The following is a 23,675-nucleotide window of genomic DNA, read 5'->3' as shown; positions in this document are numbered from 1 at the left end:
ACTACTACTATTACCCCACCCATCTGGCTGGCTTTCCAGTATTTTAAAATACGTTTAAAAGTACACATAAAAATGCCAACTTTCATATGGGTTGAATAAAAAACAGAAGCAGGATAATGTGGAAGTGGGGCACAAATTGGAAACATTCCTACACGTAGGTAGAGGAAGAGGGCACAAATACAATTAGTAACACCATTTCCCCAGACCATTGTCACACCTAGCCCCATTTTTAACAGAAATACTCCATCCCTATTCTGCCACAAATCATTTCTCTCATACCTGGGCATGTGTCAGAATTAATGGTTAGTCCCCATAGTTTATCTACTTGTGTTGGGAGTCAGAGTGGTCAAGCACCAGAGTGGTCTACTCCCCCTCCCTCGCATCTTTGTTTGCTCTCCCTTCCATTGCCCATGATCCCAACAATAAGGGCTGATGAAAAATCCATAAAAATGTCCGGCAGAAACCTGGACGTATGTCAACCCATATCAGAAGTCTTGGGTTTTCTTTGGTGAATTTCTTTCAAACAGCTCAAAAACATCAATTTTTTGGGGGGGGGGGGGGAGGGGAGATTTTGCAAAGAAAAAAGCTCAACAATTTTGTGTCCTGTCCCCCCAGGTTATACACCTTGCACAGCAAACACAACTGCTCCAGCAACAAGTTACTGTATTTTTTGCTCTATAAGACTCACTTTTTCCCTCCTAAAAAGTAAGGGGGAATGTGTGTGCGTCTTATGGGGTGAATGCAGGCTGCGCAGCTATCCCAGAAGCCAGAACAGCAAAAGGGATCGCTGCTTTTGCTGCGCAGCAATCCCTCTTGTTGTTCTGGCTTCTGAGATTCAGAATATTTTTTTTATTGTTTTCCTCCTCCAAAAACTAGGTGAGTCTTATGGTCTGATGTGTCTTATAGAGCGGAAAATATGGTATTTACTCCAGTGCCTTGTGCAACAAATGATCTGTCACTGGTTTATAAAAGATGCACCTATTATGTAAACGATATCTTATGCAGAAAATAACTGCTTAACACCATGTATCCAGGAACAGCATCAGCCACATGAAGCATGGACTTGCCTTTCAACTGTCAACCTACTGAAGCTGGGAGATGCATGGTTTTATACCCTACTGTTCCCTGACCTGTTGGGATTGAGGACAGGTCATCAGTCAAAATAACAGAATGCACACCTATTCTCATGAAGACATGAATAAAAGCATCCACTTTCATAAAGGGAAGGCGCTGGAGACAGTATTGTGTAGTTCCTGACTAGGCTAGCTTATCAGACCCCATCTTGTCCAGAAACTGAAGCAACTCAGCTCCTAGCCATCTTCCTTCTAGGATAAAGGATCCATCGTTTTCTACAGCGGCTTGAGATTTTCCAACGCTGATTTGCCATGGAAGTGAATAATTCCCTTGGTACCCAATTCAACGATCCAAGATCTAACGTAACAAACAAAATATCTTGCAGTCACTAATTGGGGTGGCCTTCAGCGATACCAGCTGAAAAATACGACCCAAGATGGATAATCTTGACAGCAGTGCTGGATGAAACCCATTGCATGGACGCTGTTAAAGCCTTCTGGAGTGTATTTTGACTTATTTCAGCATCAGATATCCCTCCAACATCTATGATAGCTGAGCTCCCGGGGCATTCCAGAGTAGCTTTGCCAAGCACTGAGACTAGCCTTCTTTTCAGATTCTTTTCTTTTGTAACACGAGCTGCCTTGCTGCCAAATGTCAGGCAGTGTCTCTTGTGTTCCCAGGCACTGCACGCTTGCATACTGTATGCAGTGCAGAGGACAAAACAGAAAGACAAAGGAAAATGTGACCTTTAAAAGCCGCTGTCTAAAGGAATCCTTGACCCTCAGACCTCAGCCAAGATCCGGCTGCTCCCTGCCCCCCTTGACAGCTCGTCAAAACTTCAAAGCAAAATGCAGGGAAAGGGAACAGTGACCATCTCATTACATAATATCTCATTAATGCTTTCCTTTCCCTGAAAACAATTAAAGAAAGTATCACTTGGTTATCTCATCCACTGATAAGTGCAATGGTCTCCAGGAAAAATAATAATCCAAATTTACATTTCTTATGGCAAGGATTGCTTTTTTAAAGGCATGTTACAGTTGCATTCCACAGCTGCAATCTGGGTTTCATAAGTGCTAAACCTTTGGGACCTTCTTGCATCTTCTCACATTGTGTACTGTTGTGCTGTGTTTTATGGACAAGGAGCAGAAGAAATAAGCATTTAAGGAACGAGTGCAGAAAATGGATTCTGAGAGGTTGCTTTATTGTATACTGTAGTCACAATATAGCCATTCTGTAAAGGTAAAGGGTCCTTTACCTTTCATGGGAAACTCTGGGGTTGCAGGGCTCATCTCACTTTATTGGCTGAGGGAGCCGGCGTACAGCTTCCGGGTCATGTGGCCAGCATGACTAAGCCGCTTCTGGCAAACCAGAGCAGCGCACGGAAACACCGTTTACCTTCCCGCTAGAGCGGTACCTATTTATCTACTTGCACTTTGATGTGCTTTTGAACTGCTAGGTTGGCAGGAGCAGGGACCGAGCAATGGGAGCTCACCCCGTCCCGGGGATTTGAACCGCCAACCTTCTGATTGGCAAGTCCTAGGCTCTGTGGTTTAACCCACAGCGCCACCCGTGTCCCATTCTGTAGCATCTTGCAAAAGAAGCAGTTGCTTTCATGAAGGGCCTAGGTTGAACTCAAACTAGGAGCTGAACATTCAACATCTATTCTTGCTTTTTTTACATACTGTACTACTTTTCTGAGCTGTCGCGGGATAAAATCAGGAAGCTAAAAGAGGGCAAGTTACTTTCATATAATATCCACCTACAGCCACCTGTTTAGAACTGAAGCGGCTCTGATCTATTTATAATTTCTGTGCTTTCAATTGAAAAAGAGCTTTGAAGATTGTGTTTACCATCCCAACAACTCTGTAGAAGCAAGCTCATCATTACTGCTATTCTATAGATATATTTTTTTCTAACCAACTCTGCCTGCCCAGCTTTCCACCTCTGCATGAGCACAGCAGGACAAGCAAGGACACAAGTTTCCAAAATGCAAGGCTCTTCGGGTATATATTTAACAAAATTAAACCATTTATTTAAAAATGGGGGAACCCTCTACGCAGTTGTTTTCTATCCACATCCATACACAATCTGTAGCTTTCTGGTAAAAGAAGAACATTAAGTTCAGAGCATATGCCTAGATTTAATCTCAGGTATCTCCAGATACCTGAGACATGAACGCGGGATGCGGGTGGCGCTGTGGGTTAAACCACAGAGCCTAGGGCTTGCCGATCAGAAGGTCGGCGGTTCGAATCCCCGCAACGGGGTGAGCTCCCATTGCTCAGTCCCTGCTCCTGCCAACCTAGCAGTTCGAAAGCACGTCAAAGTGCAAGTAGATAAATAGGTACCGCTCCGGCGGGAAGGTAAACGGCGTTTCCGTGCGCTGCTCTGGTTCGCCAGAAGCGGCTTAGTCATGCTGGCCACATAACCCAGAAGCTGTATGCCGGCTCCCTCGGCCAATAAAACAAGATGAGCGCCGCAACTCCAGAGTTGCCCACAACTGGACCTAATGGTCAGGGGTCCCTTTACCCTTTACCTTTTTATCTCCAGTTAGTCTGTAGGTAGGAGGACTGTGAGGAGAAACCCTCAACTAGATTTCTTGTACAGCTACTGCCGAAGGGAAAAATACTGAATTTGATGGTCTGATTCTGTATAAGGCAGCTCCAGTTGTTGAAAATTCAAGATTAATGCTGCTTTTTTCTAGCAGACAGTAAAGTGCCATGGAGACTCTGTGTTAAACAGCTCTTCCTCCTCCTCCACTCACCAGACTAGACTCTTTCTGGTGCCAGAACAAGAGCACTTTTCAGATCAAAGTGATCTCGTAGCCTACCCTGGACTGAGTATCACACACACACCTAAAAACCCCCCACTATTGAGCCATTTATTTGCTACTGCTTTTGTTCAAGATAGTGAACAAAATAAACCAACAAAAGTCACAAAAACAGCTAATACGTATACAAACAATCAATTAAAAGGAGGCATTAAAGAAGAGAGAAAGTAGCACCAGAGATACAGAACACCCCTCGTGATTCACTGTTATCTCAGCCGAGCATCATATGGTGTAGTGTAACAGCTAAGATACTCAGCCAGCTATGGCACTCTCAGTTTGAACCTCTGCTTCACTCAAGAGCCCAGCACAGACCCTCTACCTGCAACGCAGAAATAATACTCACCTGCCTTATCGGTAAGAGTCGTGTTAATATGTAGCAATAAACCAAAGTTTGTAATAAACCATAGTTTAATCATGAATGTGACTGCCTGCACAGTCCTTAGAATTCTTCGTTTATTTCTGGCTTTCTAGGTTTTGAAGTAAACCACAGTCCACTTTTGGATGACACAACAAGCCGAACTATGGCTTGTTTGAAGCATATACGTGGCAACGTAGGGGTGGAGGGAAGACTGTCTTTCAAATGTAACAAAATGGAAGCCCTATAAATTAAAATTGCTCCAAATTATCTTGAAGTATTAAGGTTATTCTAGTTTGATGTGCCCCAGAATATATTTAACATTCATACTCATGACAGATTTATATCTTGGCCCAAACCCTCTGAAGTGAGTTTTTGCCATAAATGGATTTCTAAACAAATTCAACAAACAGCTGAGTTTTAAAAATCTGAATGTATGCAGTTTTATATTATAACCTTAGTGTTTTCCATTTCCAAAAACTAGAAATGGAAATAATTTCACCTTTTCACAGTACTAGTAAGTTAATGATTGACGATGCAATAATTCCCTCCTAATATCCTGGATGTGAAATCCCCCGGGACTTGCATTTAATCTTAAAACACATTATGTAAAAGTAGGGTTCATAGATGGAACAAATTGTTGTTTTTTAGACAAAGAGAGAACAAACAAACAAACAAACAAACAAACAGATACAGCTGTTTAAAAGAGAGAGATATTTTGGAGAGAGAAAATATCACCCGAGCATAAAGTATGTGTGTCATTCTTGAACCAGTCACAGTGAAACTAATAGAAAAATCTGTTTCGGTTTCTTTTAAGATTCTTTCATTGTTGAATGTGCCTCTAGTTGATTTCATCAGGTAAGAAAAAGTGCAATTCATTACTAAGGTGGCTGGGGTACTGTACCATTGCTATTTAGAGAGAGAAATGGTGTACGGTGCCATTTTGGCAAACACCATCAACAGCAATTCACGCATGCACATTAATCTGAAAAATGAAGAAGAGAAACATGGCAGACGTGTGAGATGAAAAGCAGCACACCACCATTGCGACCATCCTTTCCGTCAACGTATTTGCTCCCACACAGTTTTGTAGAATCAAAACGCCTACCTGAGATGGAATATCACACAGCCTGTAGTTGAGAGACTTGACAGGCAGATTAATGGCACCTAACGCCACAAAAATGCCCATTGAAGGCAGATTTAGCACCAACATCCCATGCTTAACACTGGCCGGAAAGGCTGTTCTGAATTCAAAGTTCCCAATGAATGGTATGAATGACTACGAAACAGGAATGGTAAGAACTCATCCTGCTGGTAACCCATATTATGAACCGAGCCCTCTGAATTCTACTCCAGAAAATGCCTTTTCTCCTTTCAAGCATGCCACTTTGTGGGATCACTTTGTGACATCACCTTGCCAACAAAAGTCCATATAGTTCAAGCTATGGTTTTCCCAGTAGTGATGTATAGAAGTGAGAGCTGGACCATCAAGAAGGCTGATCGCCAAAGAATTGATGCTTTTGAATTATGGTGCTGGAGGAGACTCTTGAGAGTCCCATGGACTGCAAGAAGATCAAACCTATCCATTCTAAACAGAATCAGCCCTGAGTGCTCACTGGAAGGACAGATCCAGTACTTTGGCCACCTCATGAGAAGAGATGACTCCCTAGAAAAGACCCTGATGTTGGAAAAGATTGAGGACACAAGGAGAAGGGGACGGCAGAGGACGAGATGGTTGGACGGTGTTCTTGAAGCTACCAGCATGAGTTTGACCAAACTGCGGGAGGCAGTGGAAGGCAGGAGTGCCTGACGTGCTCTGGTCCATGGGGTCACGAAGAGTCGGACACGACTAAACGACTAAACAACAACACTTTGTGGGATCTTGCAATTTATACAAGTGGCAGGAACATCGTAACCATAGAAAGCCAGGACTCCTTCTGGGGATGGGGGCAGGATCCCAATACATCACCTTCTCTGAGCCCTTCAGCACGGGTACAAAGCCTTGCTGCAGCCAATCTCACTTTGACATTTGGGGTTAATTCACACATTACTTGATTACTCAACATTTCAGTGAATTGACTCCACTGAAAAACTCTACATAAGGGGACAGAATGCTATCCTTTCTGTGGGAAAGAGCTCGCAACACACCAGTCACTGCTTCATGCTGCAGCCATGGAATGGTCAATGCGCACGTCTGAGTGGAGACAGGCAGCCCCTTGTGTGGCAGCTACCGGTCGTTCCCATTTAAGGAATGAAAAGGAGCTGTTTCAATCAATTTACCTACATCAACGGCCAATCACATCCTAAGTGGCTCTGTCACTTAAGTGTCCGTGACAACCTTCACATGTCATTCTGCATATAATGTGAAGCATGAAAAGGAGTACGAAATAAGGAAAAATAGACTCTTCCCTCAACATGGGTAAAGAATGCTTCTTAGAAAGAGTAAAATGTCTCAGAGGGCTTAAGCTACCCGCACTCAGTTATCACACCCCCTCACAAGCCCATACGCAGGAAAGCAACGATTCATCGCTTCTAGCCCACTGACACAACGCACACTGAGAAAAGGTCCATTATCCTTCCCCTGCTAGTCACTTCATGAAAGGGACAAAGCTCCCTCAATTCCAATTCCTTTTTAAAGCTTGTTCTTGTAAGCTTAGCAGAAAAAGAAGCTTGAGGCACCTGATGTGCGTTCAGAACAGAAGGATTTTGTTGGGGGTGGAGGGAGAATTAGGAGACACAGGTGCCAGGCCTTCTGTAGAATGTGCCCTTCTGCTCCATTAATTGCTGACATATCCTCTCCCCCCCCTCCAACTCAGCCCCTCGGGAGAACAGCAGAGCAGCAGGCCCAGACTGGTACCCAGCAGCAACACCAGCAGCAAAAGTAGACAATTAGGTGCCAGAAGAAAAGGGGGGGGAGAGAAGATGCAGTTGCCTAGCAACCAGACAGCAGAAGCAGCTGTGTAGCAGGCCCAGGCTGGTACCCAGGCACTGACAAGCTAGCCAATTAGCACACTGTATTTAATGCTGATGTGGTTTCCTAGCAACAGGATGCAAAAGTCTGTCTGCGACACACTCTTCCCTCACATTTCTCCCCCCCATCCCTCATTCAAACCATTACTTTCTTTTCTTTCGCCCTAATTGACAACTCTCCGCTGCTTTAAATTGCCATTATTATTTTTTTGTCCCTGGAGAGGTTAGGAGAACTTAAAAAAAAAGAAAGTAATAAGAGCTTTTAGTTTCAACTTCACTTTAGCACTAAGAGCTCTGGATATATGACAAGCCAACAGCTGCAAAACCAGCATATAAGGAGAAGGGAGACGTCAATATTTCAGCCCACTGTATAAGCTTTTCTTAGAATATCATTCACAATATGGTAACCGCTAGCTTGGACCACCACTCTTACATTGTTTCGCCACATGGCAAAAACCTTCCTGTTTAGGCAAGCGTCTGTTTTATTGGATAGATATGCTTTTTATCTGATGTCCATCTTATTCACTGCAGTTCTCTCTGATTTTATTATAATGCATTTGAGCAGGAATTTTACGGTATGTTGTGATGGGTTTCAACTGTTGTTAACTGCCCTGAGTAGCACGTAGGCACAAAAAAAGCCAGAATATAGATTTTTATATGATTTTGCATTTTTCTTTTCATTTTATCCAACGGAAGTCTATTTACGACCTTGTCTGTTAGCACGCAGCGCACAGCATTAAAAGCAGATACCAATATTTTGTGGATCTGTGTCTGAAAAAATGCAATCATCAGACCAAACACAAAAGACTAAATATTACCAATATGGCGAGATGAGCTTGCTGCGCAGGGTTAACAGTATCCACTGCCCCATATTGAACATGCTAGATTGATGCACAGAATAACACACATAGCAGGAACCCTGTACAAATGTGGCTTCCCTAAAACATGGAGCAACTGTGCACTGCTCACCAGAGGAATCTGACGCACTGCAGTTCAGAATCTTTGCCCCATTACGGCACATTCTTGGCAGCCACTGGTATTCCCCAAGTGCTGGTTTCGGCCCCATGAATAGATTCTCCCCAATCCAAAAGTCTTGATCAGTTTTATTTGCCTAACATGGTCAGAGTAGGGTGCAATCTACACACAAATAAAAACCGTTCTGAAAATGTTTCTTCTTTTTAAGCGTTTTTTAAAAAACACACACACTGAGTTTTCCATAAGACTCACCATCGCTATCTAGCGTCACATTGTACATTGCATTCAAAACACACTTTCAATGTTTTATTTGCAGCTGTGTAGCTGAGTCCTAGTTGTCTTTCTAGTCGAGTCTTGTTTACTCAGCTCTCTAGGGTCTTAGGCAGAGAGAACGCTCTCCCACCATCTGCTCTGCGTGCCTTTAAAAAACTGGGGATGCCAAGAATTTAATGTGAGGCCCTATGCACATGGAAGGTAAGCCCTACCAACAATGGTCCCTTCACACACACACCTCTCATTTTTAATGGACATTTTGTTGGTGTGACCATCAACACATGCCTCTCTGAGGCAAGTGCCCTAGTGCTAAAATCCGCACAACGATTCTGAGTCATTTTTCTGCATCCCATCAATGGTGCCTTTTCCTCACAGCCATTTCAAAAGTGCATTGCGTTTGCACCAAAGTTTATTGGAATTAGTTATGCTGCTTGAGCCGCATAAAATGAAGCAAACCCCCCCAAGTCCCTTTCATCTTCAAGGAATCATAGATGTTGGCAACTGAGCCCAAGGCCTGGTTCCTTTGCATAATTTATGCCATTTTAACAAACGCCATTAATGTTTGTTACCTCCCCTTTACTCTCCACTCTCTCTCTCTTTTTTACATCTTCAGGCCCCCACCCCCTGCTAGGACTCCCTAGGTGGTCACTCTGGATTCCAGATCCCAACAGGATAAGGCTCCTCATCAACCATCTTGACAGGCCTGCCTCACCTGGGGCTCAGCTGACTGCTCTCCCCTGCCTGCCCCTCCTTGCTGCCATTAACTCTTTCTTGGCCCAGTGTTGCTTCCCTGTTGCATCAGTCACCCCACTCTTCCATCACGTCGTGCTGCTTCTGAGTAGATGGAGCCTGAACCCCAAGCTGGCTCCCTGTTCCATTTGTTTCTGCAACAAAAGCACTGCAAGTCTCTACGAGGCGCTGCTCAAAGCATCATTTTGGGTTCGCATTGAGACTCGAGCCAAACTAACCCTTCCATAGAAGGGTCTTCATTTAATTTTTAAGGCACATTTCCCCATCAAAATATCTTGCTTCCCTTCTTAGACAATGACACATTTATACTCTGTGAATTACATTTTTCTTGCTTTTGTTCAACCTAAATTAGCTCTCCTTCTGTCACTTGATTCAGTGGCATTTGCTGAGATGGGGCTGGAAAATTCTCTTCCACCCCCCCCCCCCAAGAAGCCAAACTGTCACTGCTTGCAGAAGTATCTGCCATGCAATTAAAACAGGGGGCAAATGTGTTAAAGCTAGATTTATGCCCCCAGTCAATTAAGTACCAGTTCTATTTCCGTTCCTCACACCCACGAAATAGGTGCTCTTTCTCCCAACTGCAGACCTCACTTTCCCCTGCCACCTAGAGTGCTCTTTCGCACATATTTCCCCATATGACAAGCGACTTCTCCATTTTACTCCGGGCCAAAATCTGGTCCCACCTTTTTGCACGTTCGTCCTTAGCAACGTCTCCTTGGCGCAACATAAATTAGCACCACCACTTTTAAAAAAAAAAACCCTTCAAGTTAACTGAGACCAACAAAATAATTAAAAAGAAGGATCTGCTTCTGGTTCTGCTCAGCTGAATTAAACTCCTTTCCCTACACAGTGGCTCCACCAAACCGTTGCATTCCAAACTCTTCATTTGCCAGAAATTACAATATTCAGAGGGAACTGTGTCTCGTGCCAAAGTCAGACCATGGATCCACCTGGCCCATAGTGATTGGTAGTGGCACACCAGTTTCAGATGTGAGTCACTCGGGAGCCCTGCCTTGGACCTTGGACCCTCGGTTTGCACAACATGATCTACCGTTGAGCTATGTGTGTCTGCGTTTTAACAGAGCGGAAGATTACGAGTCATAGGGGTGTGGAGAGGGTGTGTATGAACTTAACAGCGCTTAAGCTTATTTTCTGATTGCTATTTTCTGAATGTTAACATTGCTTTATAGATTACTGTATTTTTCGCCCTATAGGACACACTTTCCCCCCCTCCAAAAATGAAGGGGAAATGTGTGTGCGTCCTATGGGGTGAATGCAGGCTTTCGCTGAAGCCTGGAGAGCGAGAGGGGTCGGTGCGCAAGGCGAGAGGGGTCGGTGCGCCAGGCTCCCAAGGCTTGCGGACAGCGGCTTGCAGCCCAAAACCTGGGGAGCGCAGCGGAGCGCACCCCGGGCTTTGGGCAGCTCTCCGCAAGCCTTGGGAGCCCGGCGGGGCTTCCCACCGGGCTCCCAAGGCTTGCGGACAGCAGCCTGTTTGGGGGCTTGGGTCGGGGGAAGCTCGGGCTTCCCCTGCCCCACGCCTGGGGGGGGAAATAATTTTCCCCCTTTATTCCCCCCCCCCAAACTAGGTGCGCCCTATGGGCCGGTGTGCCCTATAGGGCGAAAAATACGGTATAAATGCTGTGTTGATTTGTTAATCATATAATATGGCTTTTGCTTTAATTGTAACGTTCAGCTTATTTTTTAAAATTGTTGACAGTGTTTTATAGATTGTCGTTGTTTCATTCTATATGGTTTCAGCTGTATTTGTGATGTTTTACTGCGTTCCGTTGGGTTATCGTTCTTTGCTGTCAGTAAGCCGCTTTGAGGTTCATTTGAATGAAAAGCAGCACAGAAATATAGTAAATCAAATCAAGTGGGGAAACCCTCCCTTCTTTCTGTCCTCTCCCCTCTCCTTCTGCCTGCTTCAGTCCCCTCGACAGCAAGGGACCAGGTGTTTTGTGCTTTGCTCCCCCCCCCCCTGCACAGGGATTGTCAACTTTGCAGTCAGTGGAATGCATATGGATCTTCACAGGCAAAATCAAGGGTGCATTCTGTGGTCACCCCCAAGGCCGCCCTACAGCAAATCTCATCCGTCCACCAGAGTTTGCAAGATGATTGCTTGAGACACTGCGTGGCAGAAGAAACCCATCCGCTTATGTTCAAGGAGAGAGAAGCCTTTGTCTTTCCGTTTTATTGTAGAGATGCGGAGCAATTAAGCCACACAGAGCCTCCTCTTCTCCTGCGCATGAGAGCGCTACCAGCAGCCAAAGGGAAAAATAATATCTCACAATCTTTTCAGACCTTCAGTTCAGCTGTCAACTGAGCCAAGTGGCTGGCAGCCATTGGCACTGCCAAGCGTGTTCACAATTGACAGTGTATTACGCTGATGATGGTTCCAAGAAGCTACGGCTGCGTGGAAAGACAAAGGACCCGGCAAAATAACTGCTCCGTGGCTGTAATCTTGGGGACGTGTGCTTGGGATCCTGACAATACACCCCAAAATTTCCAAACCACACCCCTTTAATACTTCCTATTTTGGTTTTGGAGGCAATTTAGCTCTCTTCCTGCATAAGTAATGCTAGCTTTATTGTCGAGAGGGATCAGACGGTGCAGATTGAGAAAGGCAAGCCATGTAAACATAAGCACAGCTGTTCTGGGTCAGACTTCTGGGCCCACCCAGCCCAGTATCTCATTTGCAATAGTGATCAGGTCCAGAAATGTAACTACACAAGCGAGGTGAGAGGGTGCTTCATTCTATGTATCTAGCATGTGAAGGTGTCAAGGACAACATGTATAGGAGGGCTATATCCTGCACATAGCCACTGACCTTCTTTCTCTTTCCAATGAATTGGTTCAAGGCTGAAAGGTGTGGCCCAGAGCTGGGGGAGTCAGAAGGTAGACTGGGATTCACTGGTAGATATCTGGGTGATTTGCATTTGAATGGCAAGGGAAATTCCCAACTGAAAGCTACAAAAAGCATATCCCCTCACTAAATGAAATGAACAAAGTTTAGAACAGGGCCAGGAAAGACGGAGTTCAGTTCTGAAACTAAATACTGATTCTACTTCTCAGTACAAGCTCAGTAGGAATCATGCCAGAACCTTAATTTCAAGGGTGTGTCCACTCCCCGAAGTCATTCTTTTACACCTGGTTTCACCTTTTGTTCAAAGAAGTTCTAGACCTGCATGTCTGAAGGCTGCCTCCCGATGACCTAGAACACGACACAGCTTTCCGCTGCTAGTTGACTGCTGCCAGGAAGTCTCGATATAACCAGTATCAGGTTTGAAAACTAGACTCACCAAATGTCCATGAAACCCAACCCCCTTGCTCTTCTCACACCAGACCATTCAAATATCAACCTAAGCTGATGGACCAAAGTGTGCTCAGATAACAGTGCTCATCTACAACTTATGAGTAAACTGAAATTATTACCTCCAGTGGCATGAGAAGCACTAATACTAAACATGGATTATATAGCACTTTAGGGAGTTCAGAGCACTTCACTTTACGTTAGGAACACAAGAATCTGCCTTTTATGGATTCAGACCATCGGTCCATCTAGTTCAGTCATCTACACCAGGGTTGAGGAACCACTAGCCCTCAGATGCTGTTGGACTACAACTCCCATCATGCCATCAACTCCCAGCTCCATGATGAGCACCTTTGTGTGATGTCCAAACTGACAAAACATAGTTATGAGCATCATTTTGCTAATAGTTTGGATTTTAAATTATTATTAGAGCAAACCATGGTTTGGTGTGCTGCTGGAAATGAACCCACAGTTTCCCCAGCACCACATGGAAAGCATGTGGCCAAGGTGGCCCTTGATCAAGAGATGATTTTAAGCCACTACAATGCAGAAACTCTACAGCACAGCGAATAGTTCAGTCTTTGAAAATCCTCTGCATAATATGAATTTCTACTAGTCCAGGAAATTTATCTTTATAAGGGTGGAAACCTATCTCCAGGAACTCTCTTTTATAAAGACATATTAATGGCGTGGTGGCATTATCATCAAAGACTGCATGTTCAACAGCAAAATTGAGGAAACTGACTCAGCAGTTCCTTTAGAAGCAAAAAATAGCACAGCAGTCATGGAACTGTATCATCCTCATGAGGAAAGCTGAGAAAGAGAGCAGAGACATTAATCAATTGCAGAATAATTATTTTGAGAAATGTTCTGAGAGTAGAGAGAGTGTAGAGAAAGAAGACGGGATAGCTCAACTCATGTAATCTGAATATTTAGAGAGGAAAGAACTTATGGAGGACTGGGTGTTTAAAAGCTCACTCATTTCAATATGTCATTTTCTCCCTTCTTCCACTGAGAAATTCTGACACAAGGACTTTTGCAATCCACATTGTGCATACTAAGACTGTAGAGTTCAGCTAGAGGTTTATACCTTGGGCCTCCTTGAATGTCTAAAATCATTTCTAATGTGATGTAGTTCACACAGTGAAAAGCTCTACATGAAGAGGATACAATTTGCTAGACAAAAAACTAAACTCTGACTGGGACACCTGGATTCAAACCTGTGGTCAGCCATAGGTATCTGTGACCTTGGGCAAAACACTCTATGTCAGCTGCCATATCTGAGCATGGGAAGAAGCAATGACCTTGCAAGATTACTCTGGAAAGAATTAAGGGGGTGGTGTTTCACAAGTGTGATGGCATGGTAATGACGATGATGCAAAATCAACAGCACAAAATTATTCCTAGGAAAGGGCACATCTCAAGTTTTGGGGTGTTTCTTTGCAATTATTTGAAACCTTTTTTTTTTAAAGTACTCTTAAGATACTGAGAGGAAGCCCCAGCTCAAAGGCGTAGAAACACCACCGCCCAGAAAAATTCCTTGATCCCGGCACAAGTGACACCGAGAAGTGTCATTTCAACTACCAGCCTAAGCACATATATGCACCTTTATAAATAATCACTATAGTTTAAACAGAAATACAGTATGTCTCAGCCCAGCGGGAAAGTCTGTGACCTGTGTGTTTGCCCAGTCTGCTGTCCAGATGTCAACTGTTTGTGGGATGGGAACTACAGTGCAGGTCTTTCGAAGTTTACATTTCTTTTGGCAATAGGACTAAAGCCGTTTCCCTGAAGGTTTTTTTTTGCAGAATCCTATTAGTTCACAGACTTCACCACTTGAAATGCATGCGACCATTACAAAGCTAAACTGACTAGAATCCAGCCCACTCTTCTGTCCTCAACTCATTCCATCAAAGAACTGCCAGACTCATAAACCAGGTGTGAAAGAAAGCCAATTCACTCACCCCCTCGAGCTAACAGCATTGACAGTGCATTAATCCTGCTACATTAATCCGCATCATTCACGGAGAGAATATATGCTATACTTGGAGGTGCTTTCTGTGACCAAGATATGCAAATCTAGATGGTTCAAGCAAATAGCAAAAAGCTTTTCACATCCAATGACCTGTGCACCCCACTGGATGTGTTTGCATGTAACAGTAATCCAGATTTCACAAACTATGTGCTCCCAGCATGCTCTCACTTTGCTCCTCCCCTGGCATGAGTGGGGTGAACAAACCAGCAAACCTTGGCTTTCCATTACCTAAAAACTCAGGATCATGGCTGAAGCCCTGGTTGCTTCGTTCGCTTGAGGGTCGTGTCTTGCAAATGCTGCTTGCTCACAGTAAACCAGAAGATGTGGCATAGCATTACATGTGAACACAGGCTTTGTATCCCCAGTGTTTTGGGGGAATTCTGAAACGTGTACCAAATGTACCTGAGACTCTTTCAGGGGTCTTCCACGCAAGCAAGGTCATACTCAGATAGCAAATTCCCACCCCCCACTTCAGAAGCGCATGGAACACATTGCTCCAAACCATCTTCCAGTAGACAACTCTCATCTAGGGACTTCATCTCTGAATGTAACAAACAAACAAACAAACAAGCAAGCACGAGACCCAAGAATCCAACGTAAGTACCTGTGTGAGTCCTCTGGTGCGCTTTTAAGTGTGAGCTCTTTGTATAAACCTTCCGGCACCCATTAAACTGACAGCGATGAACCCTCTTCTTGTTTTCCGGCAAAGCATCCGCCCCCGTCCCTCCTTGCTCGCTGTCACTGAGCGCACACTTTGTTGTGCCGGCCGGTGCTACCACACCGACTTTTATAGAGCTGAGGGCGGTCTTCTTTGCAACTAACTTCAGCGTAACTGTGCCATCCACCGCGGAGACAGTCTGTGAGGTTTTTACAAGATGGCGACTGAGCTCAGGGGAGGAGGGAGGCGTTAGTGAGGTCACTGCGTTGAGTTGGGCCTGGTTAACGGCAGTATAGCCCTCTGTGGAGGAGCTGGTAGGCTGCAAGCTGAGGCAAGTCTCGGACAGGAGTTTGTCCCGCGAGACGATAACGTCCATGTTGGAATTCTTGTCGCAAGGACTCATGTCTACAGGTAACAAGAGGGGGTCCGGCTGCTGGATGGTGTCTTCTGTGTCTTGAGCGGAGGCAGTGTGGAGGAAACAGTCCAAGTCATCCCCAAAGCTCTCCGATATCTTCCTGGGCTCCGTCTGAAGGTAGCGTTCCAGCTCAAGGCATGTCTGCAGACAGAGAAGGAAGACATCATTAGATCACCCAATCCAACAGTTGCCACTGCCGAGAAACAGAAGACAGGCACAGGGGTAGGGAACCCACGGGCCTGCAGGTACCGCTCGATTCCCATCATTCGCAAGGCCAATGGGAATGATGGGAAGTGTAGCTCAGAAATATCTGGAGGGCCACAGCTGCCCCATCCCTTCCCTAACTGGCGGAAACATATGGATAGGCCAAAACAGTCATAAGAAAAGAAAGGAGAAATAAATTATTTGCTGTGCTATAGCTCAAGACTTTTCATTTCAGGGTGGTTGGTTCAAAGCCCATGTTGGGTAAGAGATTCCTGCTTTGCAGAGAGTTGGACGCGATGACCCTCAAGGTCCCTTCCAATTCCACAATTCTATGAATTTCCCTACAGAATAACAGCTACAAGTGCCACTTCTCCATTCTGGGAGGAAGACGGAGGACAGCAGAGGCCTTTTCCAGTTGCCTAGCAACCCCAGGAGCAACCACTTGTGAACCAACCCCCAAACGTTAGGAGGCTGCGCCACAATCAGTCAAATTCCTTCCCTTCCCCGATCCATCTGAAAGGTTTGCTTATAGCACACAAGCAGGCTATTCGCAGGCTGCAGTTGCATCTTCTCTGGGGTCCTGGCACAAATATCTCTGTACCAAACAGGGGAAGCTTTAGTTTTTGTGGGGTGGAAGGCACAGGAAGTGCTCCTCTGCAGTGCAAACCAGGTTGCTTTCAGCCCAGTGGCTCCTAGCTCCTTTCAGCAGGGCAAGAGGAACCAGCGGGGAAAGCTCCTTGAGGCCTCTGCTCAGAACAGCTGGCTGTTGGTGTAAATGCCAGGCCACCGGGACAGAAAAGTGGGGTATCGAAAGTGCTGTCCATTTATATCGGCCAGCCTTTTACATTTTAGCCTTTCCACGCAATGCTGAGTAGTGAAGGAAAAACACCCTGAGAATAGGAGTTGCTATAACATACAAACCAGTGTAAGGTCCACTTCCCACCCCCACCCCCCAGGTAGAATTCAGTAAGCATTCTATGCAACTGGTGCACATTTAACGTGTGTGCATTCAGCTTTACATGCCTGGCAAACAAACAAAACAAAAAATAAATAAATTAAAAAGCGGGACTGAGCAGAGGAGGAAAAAAGTCTTTGGCAATCCCATTGCACTCAATACGGTTTGACTACACTTGATATTGGCTTTAGGCACTATCCCTGGAATGTTACCCCTGTGTAAGCTGAGGGCTTACTGTATTAGGATGTTCCTTCTTTCTATCACAGGGCTGAAATATTTGCCTCTCTCTCTCTCTCTCTCTCTCTTTTCCTGGCGTCGGTTTACTCTCTGCTGCACAGAAAACTCTTAAGAGCACGTAATCCCCAGGTTAGCAAGCGTGGAGGCTATGTCTAACGCCAGTCATTTGAATTCTCCACTGCCTGGACATTAAAATGCAGGGTTTGGTCTCCGAACTTCCTGTGGAGAGGGCAAGGGGGGGGGAGCTGTCCCTTTAAGGCATTACTCCTCTTATGACAACCATAGTGGTCCTGACAGACTTCGAGCCTTGTCATTAATTTTCCATAAAGAACAGTTCTCCGCAAGCCCCCTTTGAGGCAAGGCCTGATGCTTCAGAAACCTATAATTATTCTTGTATCCCACCCCCCGTGGTCTTTGCACCTGTGTCAGTTCAAGATACCAGCTGGTCAAGCCTTGCCTTCTGCTTCTGAAACACAAAACCACCTCCTCAAGGCCATCTTCCCTTAAAAAATAAAAAAATGGGGTGGTGGTGAGGGGGAGAGAACTCAAAAGGTTGGATGGGTGGGGAGGGAAAAAGAACGGGACAGAGTGGAAAAGATTCAGCTTTCAACAACAGGAACAAAACCCAACACACTCCATGGCTAGACAAGGTTCTGATAAGGCTGGGTCTATTTTCAGGATACAGAAAGTATCCATTAAAAAAGAAGAAGTTTTTAAGAGGTTGCTTACGTTTTAAAGCACAATGCTTATCAAGTGGAGGTGGGAACGAATGAAACAATTTGTTGCATTTTGATTGCTATGATTTCGAAGTTCATATATCAGTCTTTTTCCCCAGGTGCTGCCTGTGGCTTGTCCACCGTTGGGGGAGAAGCTGCTATTGAATTAGGCTGCACACTTACTAGTGACTGAAACCCGCTGAACACAGCAAGACAAAATTCTGGGTAAACCTGTGTGGGGTTGTGCTGCAAGACTGTTGTGAAAGCAGCACAACCTGCCTGCCACATTCCCACGGGTCATCTGCAAATTAATTATATGAAGCCAAATACGCATTGTTATCTTTAGCCTTCCAGTTCACAGAATTCTTCTGTATTTAGCACCGCGTTTGTGCCATTAGAGAAGAACTACAGATAAAATACCTGCAAAACAAAATGAGGAAGGGCCGTCCTCCTTTGAACCCCAATTCTCAACCGCCTGCTCTTTGCTACAAGTTGACGCTTTTTCATGCATTACAGAGATTCTTTCTTCACATGCAATTTTGCTGCTCCGGAAAACATCAAATACCTTACATAACCTTCTTCCTTCTCAGTCCGACATCATAAGTAAAAAAAACCACACACAAAAACAAGATCTCCAGTTGCCAAGCTTATGTTATAAAACAAATTTGTTGGCATAACACCGCCACCCTGGCCCCCAAATGGGGCATGAGAAGGAGGTGCTGTTATTTTATTATTTATCTGTTTGTAACCTTACAAAAACCACCATGGTGGTGAACACCATAAAACAGTAAAAGTTGCGTCCATAAAACAAATTCAAAATACATTGCAAATTGGAGTACAGTGGTGCCTCGCAAGACGAAAAGAATCCGTTCTGTGATTCTCTTCATCTAGCGGTTTTTTCGTCTTGCGAAGCAAGCCCATTGATGGATTAGCGGATTAGCGCTATTAGCGGCTTTTAGCGGCTTATCTGCTGATCGGATCAGCTGATAAGCGGCTTAGCGGCTTAGAAAAGGGGGGGGGGGACCAGCAGGAACTCGCAAGACATTGTCGTCTTGCGAAGCAAGCCCATAGGAAATTCGTTTTGCGAAGCACCTCCAAAACGGAAAACTCTTTTGTCTAGCGAGTTTTCCGTCTTCCAAGGCATTCGTCTTGCGGGGCACCACTGTATCAAATTACTGTATCAACATAGATGGATCACCTTGCAGTGAAAGCCTTGAGTAAACAGGTGAGAATAAATGCCAGGATGGAAGGTGCCTGGTCTGCTGTTTATTGGAAGCATATTCTCAAAGGCAGGTGCTACCACACGAAAGACCCTGCTCTTAGTAGGCGTAAGGTGAACTTCGGGAGAAAACAGAACTACTAAGAGGGCCTCTTGCAAGGGCAGAAGTGACCACACAGGGGTATAAAAAAGTGTAAGGCCTCCCTGAAGGAATCCGGTCCCAAGTTGTTCAGAGTCCCAAATATGCTAATAGGTAAAGGTAAAGGGACCCCTGACAGTTAAGTCCAGTCACGTACGACTCTGGGGTTGTACGCTCATCTCGCTCTATAGGCCCAGGGAGCCGGAGTTTGTCCGCAGACAGCTTCTGGGTCATGTGGCCAGCATGACTAAGCAGCACACGGAAACACAGTTTGCCTTCCCGCTGGAGCAGTACCTATTTATCTACTTGCGCTTTGATGTGCTTTTGAACTGCTAGGTGGAAGACCTTAAACCTGACGCACCATCTTACCCAGACCCTGTGGGACTCATGCATCTTTTTGGCTTGGTGATTTGATCTAATTTAACATGCTGTTATTATTTTCTGCAGTGTGTGTGTGTGTGTGTGTGTGTGTGTGTGTGTGTGTAAAATGACTGTATTTTGCTTTATTCCTGGTGATTGCTACTCATTATTTGGTCAAAATAAAAAAATTCCTTCCAGTAGCACCTTAAAGACCAACTAAGTTAGTTCTTGGTATGAACTTTCGTGTGCATGCACACTTCTTCATTATTTGGTGTTTACATTGCTTCATGCTATTATTAGTTTTAAAAAAATCACAGAGAGAGAGAGAGAGAGAGAGAGAGAGAGAGAGAGAGAGAGGAGATCCACCAGCATATTGGCAGCCAGTGAAGCTCTTTCAGAACAAGTGTTAGTCACCTCCTTGAGCAGCCTTGCTGCCATATTCTGCACTAGAAACTTTCTATTCTGCTGTAGAAACTTTCATTGCACAAAACATTCAGAAATGCATTAAGAATCATCTGTCCAATTATACTCGTACCCACTTGGCTTTGCCTGTTGCATTCAAGAAGCCCACCTTTTGGGGTGTGCTAGCTAGCAATGTGATGTGATTATCCCCCCCCCCCAGAAAACATTACTTGTAAAACGTGCTTTATCTGTTTCTTCGTGGAAAAATGTATTTCGTAAATTCATTAGTCACAATGAATGCATGCCAACTGCAACTATAACATTAGGCAAGCTTCAACATTCTAGCTCTGCTTGCTAAATACATGTAAACCAAACACAGCAAATTAAAGCACTCTTGGGCCCCAGAAAGTTTTCCAATGCAAAGTATCCTAATTTGTATAGGAAAATTTTCCAAATCCCATTTTCCTAGGAAACTTGCTAGTGTTACGGGCCATATTTCCTTTATAACCACCAAAGCTATAAGCCTGTTATGAGTAGGGAAGCTGGTGATATTCTCGGGAAATGTATATTCCGTGCTAGATACTAGAACCAACAAAACAGTGCTCAGAAAACAGAGAAGTCCTGGTGATGGAATACTAGGATACGTTTTACCTAACAGATATTCACTGTGTCTGGAATGGGCTCGAAAGCGCTAATGTATGCCAGTGATCTGCACAAAGTAAACTGGAATGGCACAAAGTTTTCTGTCAATTTTCTTGCAGATCTCTATTACACCAATTTCTGCAATCTACTTGGAATTGCTGGCAGCAGCAACACCAAAGATAGTTAAGAGATTAGCCATATTTTTGGAGAAGGTTTTGCGGCTCAGTGCTTCAAAACAAAAGCCTTACTTAAAAATACAGTATTACCTTGGGTCACAGACGCTTCAGGTTACAGACTCCGCTAACCCAGAAATAGTACCTCAGGTTAAGAACTTTGCTTCAGGATGAGAATAGAAATTGTGCGGTGGCGGCGCAGCGGGAGGCCCCATTAGCTAAAGTGGTACCTCAGGTTAAGAACAGGTACTATTTCCACTGTACACTAAATCCAAATTGAGCCTTGGCAGATACAGTAGTACCTCGGGTTAAGAACTTAATTCGTTCTAGAGGTCCATTCTTAACCTGAAACTGTTCTTAACCTGAGGTACCACTTTAGCTAACAGGGCCTCCCGCTGCCGCCATGCGATTTCTGTTCTCATCCTGAAGCAAAGTTCTTAACCTGAAGCACTATTTCTGGGTTAGCAGAGTCTGTAACCTGAAGCGTCTGTAACCCAAGGTACCATAGCTCCACTTTACACTAGCACGCAGCAAGCTGAAAGAGGAGACAGATTTGTACTGTGAAGATTGATACCGAACAAAAGACACCTAAAGATAAATGACGTGGCCCAGCTGCTACAAGATAAAGAGAAGTTGATAGATGTTATTCGTTGCCAGAGTCACTGCATGATGTGATCGACAGGGTTTCAAGAAGAATGCGGTTCCTTAAAGAGAAATGAGAAGTCGGCGCCTGATTGTTCCAGCTTGCAGGGGGTGGGTGGAGATCCTATCTCTCTGTGGGAACTACCATTCTGGGGCATGGGTGAGAACCCTCGCCCAATGCCCCCTCTTCCCAGAAGTTAAAGCTCAGTGCGCTGTGGGTTAAACCACAGAGCCTAGGACTTGCCGATCAGAAGGTCGGTGGTTTGAATCCCCGTGACGGGGTGAGCTCCCATTGCTCGGTCCCTGCTCCTGCCAACCTAGCAGTTTGAAAGCACCTCAAAGTGCAAGTAGATAAATAGGTACCACTCCGGCGGGAAGGTAAACAGCATTTCCGTGCACTGCTCTGGTTCGCCAGAAGTGGCTTAGTCATGCTGGCCACATGACCTGGAAGCTGTACGCCGGCTCCCTCGGCCAATAAAGTGAGATGAGCACCGCAACCCCAGAGTCGGCCACGACTGGACCTAATGGTCAGGGGTCCCTTTACCTTTACCTTATCTTTGAGAAAGATCCTTGCCAGCCTTATCTTCTTCTGCCTCCCCTTCCCCCAGTACGTAGGCCAATTCCACATCCATCCATTTTTGCAGCATGCTTAGCACATCTTGGGTACACACCTAGCAAGGAATTTAGTACAGTAGTACCTCGGGATGCGAATGGGATCAGTTCTGGAGCCCCGTTCGCATCCTGAAGCAAACGCAACCCGCGTCTGCGCATGCACGGGTCGCGTTTCGCCGCTTCTGTGCATGTGTGTGACATCATTTTGACCGTCGGTGCATGAGCACGCAGCAAAACCCAGAAGTAATGCACTCCGTTACTTCTGGGTCGCTGCGGAGCGCAACCCGGAAATACTTAACTTGAAGCACATTTATCCCGAGGTATGACTGTATTGCACTAAAACAAACGTTATAGGATTTCTGCTTGTCTAATAGAACAACCTCTCCTCCCCTCCCCCGGCATGTTTAGGGGTACTCTCATTTTCCTCCTCATATTGAAATATTGCCCCTCAATGAGGCCAAACTTAGATTCACAAAATGTTTAGGGGTATGCGTCCCCCCAGAAAAGAAAGAAAGGAGGGTGGCAAGTCCCATTCCACTAGCGGGAGACCTTAGTTGGAACTACTTCATGGAATCTGGCCCCTAATGTTTTTAGCAAGCTGTTTAGGGAATTTTTTTACTGTTTGATGTTTTATCGTGTTTTTAATATTCTGTTGGGAGCTGTCCAGAGTGGTTGGGGAAACCCAGCCAGGTGGGCGGGTATAAATAATAAATATTGTTATTATTAAATTATTATAGCTACAGAAATTTAAATGTGCAAACCAATCGTGCGTGTTTTATGTCCCATTTTCAAGCGGTTATCGGTGCTCTTCGCTGAGTAGGAGGTGGCCTTCAAGTGAAACGCACAAGGGCAAGAAAGGAAAGCCAGACTGCCATGTGCTTCATGTGACTGTCACACCCATCACTGCAAAAATCCCGGGTGATAACTTTCAATTGCAGCTTTTAGGAAGCCAATGAGAGATTTGCCTTACCCTTGTGGATGTTGAAGGTAGAGACCACATGAGCACTAAGAAGCATAATACAAAGCCCTAGGAATCAGTGCTGCAATATTATCACTTCTATTGCAATATCTGCTGTTTTTATTAATGCCCTAGGCACCAGGCAGGCAATTAGAAAAGAACCTCAGCTTTCATTTTTTTTAAAAAAAAAGTTACATTCTAGCTCTTGAGGTTACAAGAGAATGTCTGAAAAACACGATTCCCTAAGGTTTGGGAGTACGGAAGCAATTAAAAAGAGCACTGAATTCCTTTAAGAAGCACATATGACACACACATATCCCTAAATTGGGAATGTTTCAGGGAAAACTGAAAGATCAAAACTTCAAAAGACAAAGAGAATATGCAGACAGGAAGAAGGTGAGATGAAAACAAAAGTTAGCAGATGAGGTCAAGGAAACTAAGCAATGTTTTTCTGTGGCCAAATGTGATTCCTTAGGAAGGTATCAGATAGTTTAAACTATTAGTGATTGCTAATTCAAATTCTTCTTCACATCATGCACATTCTCCAATTATGTCCACAGTGATACAGTAAAGTGCTAAACTCTTAGCAGAAGTACAAAGTTAAAAAAACCTCTAAGCAGAAATCTAAAAGGCTGAATTTAGAGTATACGGCTCTGTTAAAATGATTGCTTACTTTTGCATCAGCATCCTGAAAACTGTGAAATTATACATGACTGTGCTTTGGCCACACTAAATATCTCAGTAAAGTGACAAAGAAAATTGGGGGGCGGG

The 23,675-nt window shown here is 44.7% G+C and overlaps 1 protein-coding gene across 1 annotated transcript in view; it reads right to left on the bottom strand.

Annotated features, from left to right (window-relative positions):
* Positions 1-23,675, bottom strand: part of KLF7 (KLF transcription factor 7) — a 93,576-nt gene that overhangs the window by 27,941 nt on the left and 41,960 nt on the right. The window contains exon 3 of the mRNA XM_083474863.1: positions 15,177-15,786. Coding sequence (XP_083330989.1) covers positions 15,177-15,786 — 610 coding nt within the window. The remainder of the gene's footprint in view (positions 1-15,176; positions 15,787-23,675) is intronic.

Source organism: Podarcis liolepis (assembly GCF_965112155.1).
Source record: "Podarcis liolepis genome assembly, chromosome: 1".
NCBI lineage: Eukaryota > Metazoa > Chordata > Lepidosauria > Squamata > Lacertidae > Podarcis > Podarcis liolepis.
The sequence above is the reverse complement of the archived record's forward strand: the minus strand, read 5'-3'. Positions and strand labels throughout refer to the sequence as shown.